The sequence below is a fragment of the Bufo gargarizans genome, chromosome 3 (assembly GCF_014858855.1).
Source record: "Bufo gargarizans isolate SCDJY-AF-19 chromosome 3, ASM1485885v1, whole genome shotgun sequence".
Classification (NCBI taxonomy): Eukaryota; Metazoa; Chordata; class Amphibia; order Anura; family Bufonidae; genus Bufo; species Bufo gargarizans.
Window position 1 is genome coordinate 458,773,178 of NC_058082.1, and position 12,745 is coordinate 458,785,922.

The 12,745-nt window shown below is 49.4% G+C and overlaps 1 protein-coding gene across 3 annotated transcripts in view; it reads right to left on the reverse strand.

The window, feature by feature from the left end:
• Positions 1 to 12,745, reverse strand: part of USP9X (ubiquitin specific peptidase 9 X-linked) — a 161,511-nt gene that overhangs the window by 50,228 nt on the left and 98,538 nt on the right. For all 3 annotated transcript variants that reach the window (XM_044283617.1, XM_044283614.1, XM_044283615.1), the window contains exons 20-22: positions 4,419 to 4,568; positions 2,934 to 3,054; positions 1,879 to 2,009 (exon numbers count right to left, since the gene is read on the reverse strand). In XM_044283617.1, coding sequence (XP_044139552.1) covers positions 1,879 to 2,009; positions 2,934 to 3,054; positions 4,419 to 4,568 — 402 coding nt within the window. The remainder of the gene's footprint in view (positions 1 to 1,878; positions 2,010 to 2,933; positions 3,055 to 4,418; positions 4,569 to 12,745) is intronic.

Here is a 12,745-nt window from a genome sequence, read left to right on the forward strand (position 1 = left end):
GCACTGTGGCTGGATGACCCTGGATTTCCCCGGGTCCGTCCGCCACCAAGCGCTAATACCCGCCTCTCCCATAGAAGTGAATGGGAGTATGCCGCGCATGCACGGCCCATGCTCCCATTCATTTCTATGGGGCAGACGGCAATAGCCCAGCCAGCGCTCAGCTAATTTCGGCGGCCCTATAGAAATAAATGGAGGGCGGATGCGCATGGGCAGTGCGCTCTCCTTCACTTTCGGGGAATCGTTCTCGATATAGGTGCATGTCCTAGCGATATGCCCCCATCGTAGAAACATAGAATGTGTCGGCAGATAAGAACCATTTGGCCCATCTAGTCTGCCCAATATACTAAATACTATGGATAGCCCCTGGCCCTATCTTATATGAAGGATGGCCTTATGCCCATCCCATGCATGCTTAAACTCCTCCACTGTATTTGCAGCTGCCACTTCTGCAGGAAGGCTATTCCATGCATCCACTACTCTATCGTCTGAGATGAGAAAACCACTTTAAGCCCGATTCACACGTCCGTGCTCAAATCTGTGAGCAGGTGGTCAGTGATGCATTCATGAAGCTGTCCGTGAAGGATGCGTTTTGGATCCATGTGTCAGTTTTTTGCTGTTCGTGTTGCATCTGATCAGCTGAAAAATAATTTTAAAAGCATCTCTTCTTAATGATCCGTGAAACACTGATGCAACACAGATGGCATCCGTGGTTTTCACAGACCCATACACTTTATGGATGTGATGGATCTGTGAACATGGACAAAATAGAGCAGGCACCAGTGCTAAAAACACGAATCCACGGACCCTGCTAAAACACTGGTGTGTGAATACACACATTAAAATGAATGGGGACGTGTGCTGTCCGTGGAGAACACGTACAGCACACATCCGTGAAACACTGACATGTGAATGAGGCTTTAGAGGCATGTTGCATGTATTTGTCACAAGCGCCTCAGTCCTGCGTCTGCACAAGACTCTGGACCTGTATAAGAGCACGATTTTGTATTCATAAGGCTGAATTCACATGTCCGTGGAACATTGTCCATGAGAAACCCGGACTGGCATCCTGCTTAGTGCAGGAGCGCACGGCATCATTGGTTGCTATGACGCAGTATAGCAATACACTCGTATAGCTCACGAGTGTATTACTGCGGCGGCAGCACAAAGCAGTGCGCTCCTGCACTAAGGAGGATGCCAGTCCGGTATCACACGGACCACTTTTCACGGAAGTGTGAATTCAGCCCAAAGCCTCATTCACATGTCAGTATCTTGGTCAGTGATTTCCATCAGTGATCTTGAGCCCAAACCAGGTGCAGCTCTAAACACAGAACAGGGACAGCTCTTTCCCTTATACCTTATGTCTGTGGAGGCTCCAATCCTGGTTTTGGCTCACAATCACTGATGGAAATCACTGACCACTGATGTGTGAATGAGGCTTAACAGAAATGGCACCTGTGCTCATCCTGGATCTCCAGAAAGACAGCACAGAAGCATATCACAGAAGGGATAAGCTACTGATTACCCACTGCATCTGCACCATTCCCCGAAAAAAAATGGAAACCAGCACATGCGCAGATTCACAGCTAAAACTTCATACTCCTTCAGGCATGGAAAATCTTGTTTACATGCTCCTCCAGGTGACGAGCTATACTGGATGAAAATGGTGTAATGGCCGGAGGAATATTTTCCTTCACCAGTTGACCTGGTTTGCCGGGGGGGGGGGAAAAAAACAAATGCAGACTAATGATAGACGTGTTAGCACGTGTTATATTTTTCTGTCCAACAAACATTAGCAACAAGTCCTCAAAGTGGCCAAACCCTTTAAGCACTATACACATACTCATCGTTTTCCAATATACAAAAAGTACAAACACTTACCTCTGTCAGATACAGAACTTGTGAAGCTGACTGTCCAAAGAAGAGTGAATCCAAAGATGAACTTAGGCTGCTTTCTCCAAGTTTAGCATGGTCTAAACAAATTGATCGCAGCTTTTCCACTATTGTATTGTCTAAAATAATTAAACAAAGGAAAAAGTGATAGAAAATAAAAAAATCTTGCAAGTCCAAACTGTCATTTAAACACATATTAAAGAGAAAAGTATAGACCTGGAAACGCTAACAGTATTACTAAATGGAAACTGTGCTCTGCTATCTCTGGCAGACCTATAGATTTACATGGAGCTGCAGGTAAGCATGTGTATCTGCAGCTCCATTTAAACATGGGCCCCCATTCTAGTGATCAGTGTGGGCCCTAGGGGCCATCAAAAAATACACCCATGTGGATAGGGGATAACTTGTTGTCATGGACCAAACCCTTTAAGAACTACAATACTTGACATTGGTTATAGCTAGATAAGGAGCCAGTGGGCAGTATACAGAATAGTAGCAAGCCCTATTTAGCTTCTACAGTTGTGCAAAAACACATTCTACTATACTGGATTCTGCCTGCATTCCAGTGTGCAAGAAATCTGCAATCAATCACTATAAGGCTACATGCACACGACCGTTGTGCGTTTTGCAGTCCACAAATCGCGGATCCACAAAACACGGATGGCGTCAGTGTGCGTTCCGAAATTGCGGAACGGTACGGACAGGTTTTAATATAACTACCAATTCTTGTCCGCAAAGCGCAGACAAGAACCAGACTTTTTTTTTTTTTTTGCAGGGCCATGGAACGGAGCAACGGATGTGGACAGCACACATGCTGTCCGCATCTTCAGCGGCCCTATTGAAGTGAATGGGTCCGCCAAAACAACGGTCTTGTGCATGAGGCCCAAGTTGAATCTGCAAAGTATGAAAATCTGTCTGATTTCATTCATAACATTATTTAAGACAATATATAATTCTGAATACACTCACATCATCCAGAACCACTGTGCACATGAATCTGAGGCTGAAACACATGCAAGTGACCCATATCATTCTGTATTTACCTGGTGGCATGAGTTTCATCAGTACACGTGCACCATCACGTAGAGGTGGCATATTTAGGCTGCTGCCTAAATCTGCAACTTGCCAAAGAAAAGAGATATATCGATGGTGTAATGACATTATCTAGAGCCAGAAAGGGAAACAAAAACTAAAATTACAGAGAGGCAGTGATTGAGGTGGTTGATCTGATCTTTAAATAACACAAAGCAGAGACAGCAGACAAACAATTCTGCAAAGTTAATTTCTCCCAAAGCCTAAAATCAAAGTACACCTGCACGACAGCCTTTAGTGCTTTGATGCATAATAGTGAATTGTATATTGCCACTGGAACAAAAGCAGTGGCTAAAAAGGCATACATTTTAGGCTCTGTTCACATCAGCCTTTTTTGTTTTTACTATTTTGTCTAGGTTAGGCTACTTTCACACTAGCGCTTGATCGGATCCTTTCTGAACGGATCCGATCATATTAATGCAGACGGAGGCTCCGTTCAGTACGGATCCGTCTGCATTGAAAAATTTCTAGGTGCGCAAGATGCCTGAGCGGATCCGTTCAGATCTTCAATGTAAAGTCAATAGGGGACGGATCCGCTTGAAGATTGAGCCATATGGTGTCATCTTCAAGTGGATCCGTTCCCATTGACTTACATTGTAAGTCTGAACGGATCCGCTCGCCTCCGCACGGCCAGGCGGACAGCTGAACGCTGCAGCGTTCAGCTGTCCGCCTGGCCGTGTGGAGGCGAGCGGAGCGGAGGCTGAACGCCGCCAGACTGATGCAGTCTGAGCGGATCCGCTCCATTCAGACTGCATCAGGGCTGGACGGAGGCGTTCGGGTCCGCTCGTGAGCTCCTTCAAACGGAGCTCACGAGCGGACCGACGAACGCTAGTGTGAAAGTAGCCTAAGTGTTTCAACCTACAAGAACAGCGTAACCAAAGATATTCTTGCCGTCAAAAAGACCAGAAATCTAATAAGCCCAATTTCAAGTCACTTGGATCCATCAGGATGTACAGGTTAAACTCGAAAAATTTGAATATCGGGCCAAATTCATTTATGTCAGTAATGCAACTTAAAAGGTGACACTAACATATGAGATAGACTCATTACATGCAAAGCGAGATATTTCAAGCCTTTATTTGTTATAATTTGGATGATTATGGCTTACAGCTTATGAAACCCCAAAGTCACGATTTTGAGGTACCCTTTGCTCAGGGGATATGGATTAATTAGCTGACTAGAGTGTGACACTTTGAGCCTAGAATATTGAACCTTTTCACAAAATTCAAATTTTAAGCTGCATTAATGCAATTCCTTTTCATTTGCGTTACTGAAATAAATGGACTTTTGCACAATATTACAATTTTTTGAGTTTTACCTGTATTAGAAAGTAAATAGCTCTTCCCATGGCTCTACTAAGAATGAAAGTTATAGCAGTAGTGTGAACAGAGCTCTAGGATTTTTATGTTTTTAGAGTATTCAGTAATTATACAGACCACTCCAGGCAAGCAGCCTTCAACTTCTGGGTTGGGACCATCACTGAAGTGGTTTCCATGATTGCCAGGAGATCCAGTTGAGGAGTCTGAAGAACTATCAGGACTTGAAGGCATATTTGAACTTATCTGTGTTAACTTGGCAGTAATCAACTGTAACAAACATACATTTTTAAAATCAGTACTATACACTGTATATAGAAGACATGTTTTACATTAGGAATCCACAAATGCCCAATTTTAAAATCTGCATGCTGTATTTACTTCTAGTTTCATTCATTTAATGAAAGACTATAAAAGACCTTAAAGACTCCTTGGCACCGCTTTTTTTTTTTTTTTTTCTTCATTTGCTTCCCAAATGCAAAATTTAGCAATTTTCAAAATACACTTCAGTAAAATTTCTGTAGAATGTGTGCAATTCCTTCACTTAGCTGCTGCAGCAGAATCCTTCAGAACTCTGCTCCCGTTTCTGACTGCCATCACCCTTCCTTCTCTTAGTGTTATACATAACTGCAAGGAGGGGGGTGAAGTTGTACACTGCAGATCATACAGTGGAGCGGGGAGTTTGCAAAGGCTGTAGATAGGGAGCAAAGAACCCACAATGCACTTTGCAGAAGGAGAATCATAAAAGCGGTTTAAAAGTGAAGTGAGAAAGCAGAGCACCCATAGCAAACCCTATAGAGATGGGGAACCCACAATGCTCAGCATCAGCGACTATCAGGACAAGTGATAAAAGATCACAGCTCCAGAGTGGAAGGGGAAAACAAGCCAGGAATGAAAGTTTAGTGTAAACAAGCAGAATCCTGGAACGCACAGCCCCTAACTTCCAGCATGTATTACTGGGTAGCACACTTCCACTTCAGAAAAGCCTGAAACTAGGAGTAGATTTCAAACAGTATATGAGGGGGTCTAAAAAATGATGAATAAAGACAGCAGACAAACTTAATTTTTACTTAAGGTAACCACTTAAAGGGGTTGTCCCATGAAAAAGACCTTTTCAAAACAGCACCTGTATCTGCATACTTTTATAATTGAATGTAATAAAAACTTCTGTATAGCCACCGAGTCATTTAATAAAAATGCATCTGTATAGCGCCACCTGCTTTTTCTTATTCATCTGTCCTGCTCACTGAGATGGCCACACATGCTCAGTTTTAGCCTTCAACTGCCTACTGAGCTGTGACAGGGAGAACAGGACACGCCCCCTGAGCTGCAGCAGAAAAGACAATCCCCCTTGAGCTTTCAGCTCAATATAAATCTTGTAGAGCAATGAATGAGGAGATCTCTGGATCCATGTGAGGTACAGGGCTGGTTCTAGCTTTGTTAGAAAGAGGTCTTCATGTCATTACTTACATTAGTCATGGGAGAACCCCTTTAACAAGAATATTTTTTTTTTCATGTCACAAGGTGTCTAGAAACCATTAACTATGCAGCAAAATCACAATGGGAGCGATGCATGAAATGCCAGTCTTACCCTGGGTTCACACCTGAGCCTTCTGAAAGAAGCGCTCTGTATGCGCGATTGTATCGGCGTTTACAATCGCGCATACAGAGACAAGCGAACGCCAATTGTCGCGCGTTCCTGAAAGTCTATGTACGGGAACGCGCGACAAAACGCCCCAAAGAAGCGCAATAACTTTTTTTGAGCGTAGGGCGTTTTTCAGCGCGCTCTAACGCGCTGTAAAACGCTCAAGTGTGAACCAGGGCCATAGGGAAGCATTGGTTTTCATGTGTTGAGCGTTTTACAGCGCGTTTGAACGTGATGTAAAACGCTCAGGTGTGAACCCAGGGTTAGGGTACTTTCATACTTGTGTCAGAGGATTTCGGCAGGCAGTTCCGTCGCCGGAACTGCCTGCCTGATCCGACAATCCAGACGCAAACTGATGGCATTTGTCTGACTGATCTGGATGAGGATCCGTCTGACAAATGCATTGAAATACCGGATCAGTGTCTCCAGTGTCATCCGGAAAAACTGATCTGGTATTTATTTATTTTTACAGATTTAAAGGTCTGCGCATGCGTGGACTGGAAGAATGGATCCGTTGATGCAGCAATTTTAATGCCGGATCTGACATTCCGGCAAGCGTTCAGGATATTTGGCCGGAGAGAAAACGAGATTTTTGTATAACTTACCAGTAAAATCTCTTTCTCGCTCTTTCCTTGGGGGACACAGAAGACCTTGGGTATAGCTCATCTCCCTAGGAGGCGTGACACTAAGTGAAAACTGTTAGAGCCCCTCCTCCACAGCTATACCCTCAGCCTGGAGAGAGAGGCTGCCAGTTGCGTGTCCAAGTAGTGAAAAAAGGCAAAGTCCAAAAATGGAACCAACAAGCCAACTACCCAACGGGTAAAACAAACTCGGAAACCGTGTAGAGAAAAACAAAGAATGGGTGGGTGCTGTGTCCCCCAAGGAAAGAGCGAGAAAGAGATTTTACTGGTAAGTTATACAAAAATCTCGTTTTCTCGCCCAGTTTCCTTGGGGGACACAGAAGACCTTGGGACGTTCAAAAGCAGTCCAAAAAGGGGAGGGACCACAGCACCAAGGCGAAGCACCCTAAGGCACCAAGAAACCGCCGCCTGCAGACCAGGCAGCCCAAGGCAGCATCTGCCGAAGCCAGAGTATGCACCCTGTAGAACTCCGCAAGGAAGACCAGTGACCGCCTTGCACAAACGCATGGCCGAAGCCAAATGCCTCCGGCCTAGGAGGCACCGACCGCTCCAGTGAAACAACGGTGACACCAAAAGCAGAACCCTGCCCATGGTGTGGTAACCACAGCAATAGCCACTGTGAGAAAGCGGAGGAAAGCCACCCTGGAGGCCGCCAACCCTTTGCGCGGACCTCCTGGAAACCCAAGAGACCGAACGTCGACAAGAGTCGGGGATCTCCAAGTAAAAACCGCAAGGCCCAAACAACGTCCAAACCGGTGAAGTGTCCGTTCCCGGGGGTGGGAAGGGGAGGGCGAATGCCTCGTTAAAATGAAAGACAAACACCACCTTCAGAAGGAAGGAAGAGACGGGATGGAGAACAGCCCTGTCCTGAGGAAAGACAGAAGGCACGAAACAAGAAGGGCCGCCACTCGGGCACCCGTCAGAGAAACAACGGATACGGAAACACAACCGTACAGGACAGAAGGAGTAGAGAGAACTTCTGTAACGGCTCCAAGGGAAAGATTGGAGTGCCAAGAGCCCAGTATGTAATTCCCAGGGCGGAACCCGAGGGCAGTACAAGGGAACCCCAAAGCCGCTGCACGGAAGAGGGTCTTGACAGGCCCAGAAGGCCGGGGAACGCTGAAAGGGGAAGGACAGTGCTGACACTTGACACTTCAAGCAACAGAGTCCCAGTCCCAGATCTAGGTCGGACTGGAGAAAGACAGAACCATGGAGAGAGAAAGGCAGAGTGGGGGAACGCCCAGCTGCCCACAGAACCCCCGGTAAAAACCCTAAGTCCTACAACAGATCCTGGACGAAACACGGCCAGGAGCGAACACTAGCGAGCCCGCTAGAGTCGCCTGGGCAAGCGGGTGAAAACCCAATGTGATCAGGCGCAGACCAGTAATACGGGCAGAACTGTCGGCAAAACTGGTCCCGCCGGCCCCCGAGCAACGTTGTCCCGTATCTACCCGGAGTGGGGGGAGCAGAAGGACAGACGGAAGGAACCGAAGGGTCCGCCCAGCAACCGCCAGGACAAGACAGGCCAAAGTCCATGTCGATGTAGCCACCACAGGAAGACGTCCTACAGTCCCGGTGTGGGAGATCTAAGGGCAATCTTGACCGAATGGAAGTCCTCCCAAGTTACCGAGAAGGTAAGACCATAGCAGGACCATTGCCCAGAATGGAAAATAAAGGGAGGACAGAACGCGGTAGACCCGGTAAATAGGCACACAGCTAGAACAAGGGAGACCGTACGAGGCCAAAAGGAACACCGGAACCATCCACATGAACAACCATGCTCTCCCCAGAGGGGAGGGCAGTGAAAGAACAGCCTCTGAAGCGTGGCCGGGACAGAAGCCACATCGGAGTGATCGGTACCGAGCCGAAGCCAAACAGAGTCGGCGATTAAAGGCAGTCGAGACAGAGGCCGGCATAACACCCTCCAACCGAAAGGAGGAGTGGGCAACAGGGAAGCCATAGGACAGCTAAAAGGCAGAACCCCGCTACACTGAGGCGCCCGGTACGCTGCCACGCCGAAGACGAATACCCCGAAGAACCCAAGGTGGAAGTCCTCCGGACCTGGGTAAGCGAGCACCCAAGAGAAGTTGGGTGACCATGAGGAGAAAAGCGGCCCCAACCCGGTAGCGGACCAGCCTGAAGCGCAGAGGGCGCCAAAAGAAAAGACTCATACCGCACGACACCCGAAGAGGAGGAAACAGTAGTAGGCGAGGGAACAGCAGTCCCGCCAGAGCCAACGCAGAAGTCGAGTGGCACTGCAAACGGCACTCTCGACCCAGTGACCGCTTGCGCCGGGAAGCAAGTGCGCGGGAGAACGAATGGGTACGTATCTAAGAACCACAAACACTCCCCAGGTGGAAAGGCCAACGGACATGGAGGATGCCGACACAACGGGACCACAATATACAGGCCAAACCAGAGAACGAGCACCACCCAGCTCGGTGCAGTAGAGAGCAAGTAGAGCCCATCTACTTATATCTAAAGTATACACCTTTGAATACAATGGCATTCTTTTAATGCTGGTATGACAACACCCAGGGGTTATACAGGTGGACAGAATGATCTCCTTAGAGAAGAGTGCAAGGCCCGTGACAAGCACCTTATCCCAAAAGAAAAAAGTATGTCGCAGAAGGAAGTGAGGCATACGCAAGCAAGCAGTGAGAAGGCCAACCCACCTATGGGAGGAGAAGGCATACACGGCCCAAACAACGGACAGAGCGCACCAGAAATTCCGCTCACTGCAAAAAAATTGTCACCCAGTGAAAGGGATCAGCCACAGAGTCCAACAGTATCCAGAAGGAGACCATGCACATGGCCGCACAGTACCCAGCAGGAACGCAGGAGGTCCGCCCAGTGAAAGGGGGACATGCACGGGGTTATCCTAGCATTAAGCGATTGCGCAATAACCCACCCAACACCGAATACTGTGGGAGTGCAACTACTCCGCAATGAAGGGGAACATGCAAGAGTCCCGCACAGCATATCAAGGACAGCCATGGGTCTCGTGAGGGTGCAAATTTCCACCCATGGAATGAGGAGGGCTGTTTATGGCCCGCAACACATCCGGTGAAAGTGCAGTATTCCGCCCAGAAAGGGGTGGGGCCATGTACACGGCCGTCATTGCATCCAGTGAAAATGCAAGCACCCCTCCAAGGATGCGGGTCATGCACATGGCCAGCAACGCACTGGCGAGAAAACAACCACAGTCAGTGGCGTTGAAAGAGAACAACCACAGTCAGAGGGTATGTGCGCATGCCGCCTGAGGAAAGGATACATGCCCACTGCTGGCAGCGAATCCAGTCAGTGCAGCACACCGCCCCTGGAAAGGGGGTCATGCACATGGCCGGCAGCGGATCCAGTGAGAGCGCAGCATACCACCCAAGGAAGGGGGTCGTGCACATGGCTGACAGCGAAACCAGTGAGAGCGCAGCATTCCGCCTATGGACGGAGGTTATGCGTATAGCCGGCAGCGAATCCAGAAAGTGCAGCATTCCGCCTATGGACGGAGGTCATGCATATGGCCAGCAGCGAATCCAGCGAGAGTGCAGCGTTCTGCCTATGGACGGAGGTCATGCATATGGCCGGCAGCGAATCCAGAGAGAGAGTGCAGCAGCCCTCCATGGGACGGAGGTCTGCAGCACTCCACCCATGGAAGGAGGTCATGCATATGGCCGTAGCGAATCCAGCGAGAGTGCAGCGTTCTGCCTATGGACGGAGGCCATGCATATGGCTGGCAGCGAATCCAGAGAGAGAGGGCAGCAGTCCTCCATTGGACGGAGGTCATGCGTATGGCCAGCAGCGAATCCAGAGAGAGTGCCGCATCCCACTTATGGAAGGAGGTCATGCATATGGCCGTAGCGAACCCAGCGAGAGTGCAGCGTTCCGCCTACTGAAGGAGGTCATGCATATGGCCGTAGCGAATCCAGCGAGAGTGCAGCATTCCGCCTATGGAAGGGGGTCGTGCACATGGCCAGCACCGTCTGCGGTAAAAGAGCAGTATTCCGCCTACAGAAGGGGGTCATGCACAAGGCCAGCCCGCAGCCAGGGAGAGTGCAGTATGCCGCCTAGAATGGGGGGTCATGCACATGGCCAGCACCGTGACTGGAGAGGGCGACTAATTCTGCCTATAGAAAAGGCGGCCTGCACCTGGCCAGCGCCGTATCCCAGGAGAGCGCAAGGGTCCGCCTAGAAGGGGAACATGTACCTGGCCAGTGCCACGGAGCGCAACATGCCGCCTATGGAATAGGGGCAGGCATACGGCCAGCGCTCTAAGGTCAGGCTGCAGCATCCTGCGCAGCCAACAAAAAAGATACAGATATGTCTATATATATATATATATATATATATATATATATATATATATACACACATACACACATACAGTTTAGTTTTATATTATTTCTGTATTTATATTTTTTATTAAATTTTTATTTTTTATTTATTATTCTAAAACACAGCCTCTTTGAGGTAGGAAGGGGCCACCATATAAGGGCACAGCCTGCGCCGACGTCATCGTCTATGCTAGGTGGATTAGACAGGCCATTTCCTTAGGGTCTCCTCCAGATGGGAGCCGTCGGCATCCAAGAGGTTAACAGGGATCCGACCTGAGGGCGGTACAGCGATCTCCTGGGGGCGGGGGAACCTCCGGCGGGAAGAATTCGCGCCTGGAGAGTGCCCGCCCCCTCCAATCGAGGCCGGAACTGTGCGGCCTAGTAGGCCGCGAAGCCGGGGCCTAAATTTTTGCGGTGCCCGGAGGTACCGGCCGGGACCTGGAGGGAGCGGAGCGTGCATAATACCGGCCGCGGGAGCCCACCCCGCGGGCCGGAACAGTCAGGGGGCCCGGGAAGGAGCCGGAATCCTGGGACAGAATCCCTCTGCGGCGCCCGGCCGACCGGAAAGACAGCCTCTCAGAGCACCAGCGGTCGGCCAGGGTATGCTGGAACACCGCACCAGTCATTCCGGCCGCGGGTGCCCACCCCGCGGACCGGAAACAAGGGCCCTATGCTGCAGCCGTCAGGAGAGGGCCTCTGGCCCTGAGCAGCGCACCGGTAAGGCGATAGGGGGGCGGGGGACCCTGTGACCGGGTGCCCGTAAAGGATAGAGGCAGCTCCCTGGGCGGCATGATAGGGACGCCAGCATAACCCCTCAGTGGGCACCTATTGTGGAGGGGAGGAGAGGGAGCTAATAAAACAAGCTAGGATGGGGCCAGCCTAGGACCAGCAGGGACCAGTATGGGGGTCAGTCACGCAGGAGACCTGGGTGGGGGGAGGGGGTCGTAGGGCTGGAGAAGCCACTCTCTCACCACAGCCGTCTTCACCCTCGGTCCGTTCCAGCAGGGTCGCCCCTTCAGCTACTGGCACCGTAGTGGCAGGACGCTGGAAGAGGGACTTGGCGTGCGGGCGACCCTTGCGCTGGCGGGATGCAGGGGAGCTGGGCTGCCCTGGTCCACCTTGCCTTCTGTGGGGGAGGCAGCAGTGCGGATGACCGGCACTGGCGCAGCTCTACCCCGGGAGAAACAGAGAGGTCTAGTGCGTCTCTGTTGTCCCGTAATGTCTGGAACAAAAAGAAAAGAAAAAAGTAAAAATCAAAATTTAAACAAGGAGAAAACAGCCCTGCAGTAGCAGGGAGTGTCTTGCCTCCTTGGACACTAAGCAAAAACTGGCAGCCTCTCTCTCCAGGCTGAGGGTATAGCTGTGGAGGAGGGGCTTAACAGTTTTCACTTAGTGTCACGCCTCCTAGGGAGATGAGCTATACCCAAGGTCTTCTGTGTCCCCCAAGGAAACTGGGCGAGAAAAGTATTTTCTCCGACCCAAAAAAGTAAGAAGAACTAAACTGAGGCATCCTGATGCATACTGAACGGAATGCTCTCCATTCAGAATGCATTAGGATAAAACTGATCATTTTTTTCCGGTATTGAGCGCCTGTGATGGAACTCAATATTGGAAAAGAAAAATGCTAGTGTGAAAGTACCCTTAGTCAAAAGACTAATGGCGTAAGATATGCCACATTTTTTAAGAGGCGCACATCTCTAATTAAATTTGATACATCTTAGGCTGCTCATGGACCAAAGAAACAGAAATTTATGCCAACTATGGGGTGGCATAGATTGCAGCTAGATTGCAGCTATAATTTTTTGTTTTAAATTAATGTATCTGAGATGA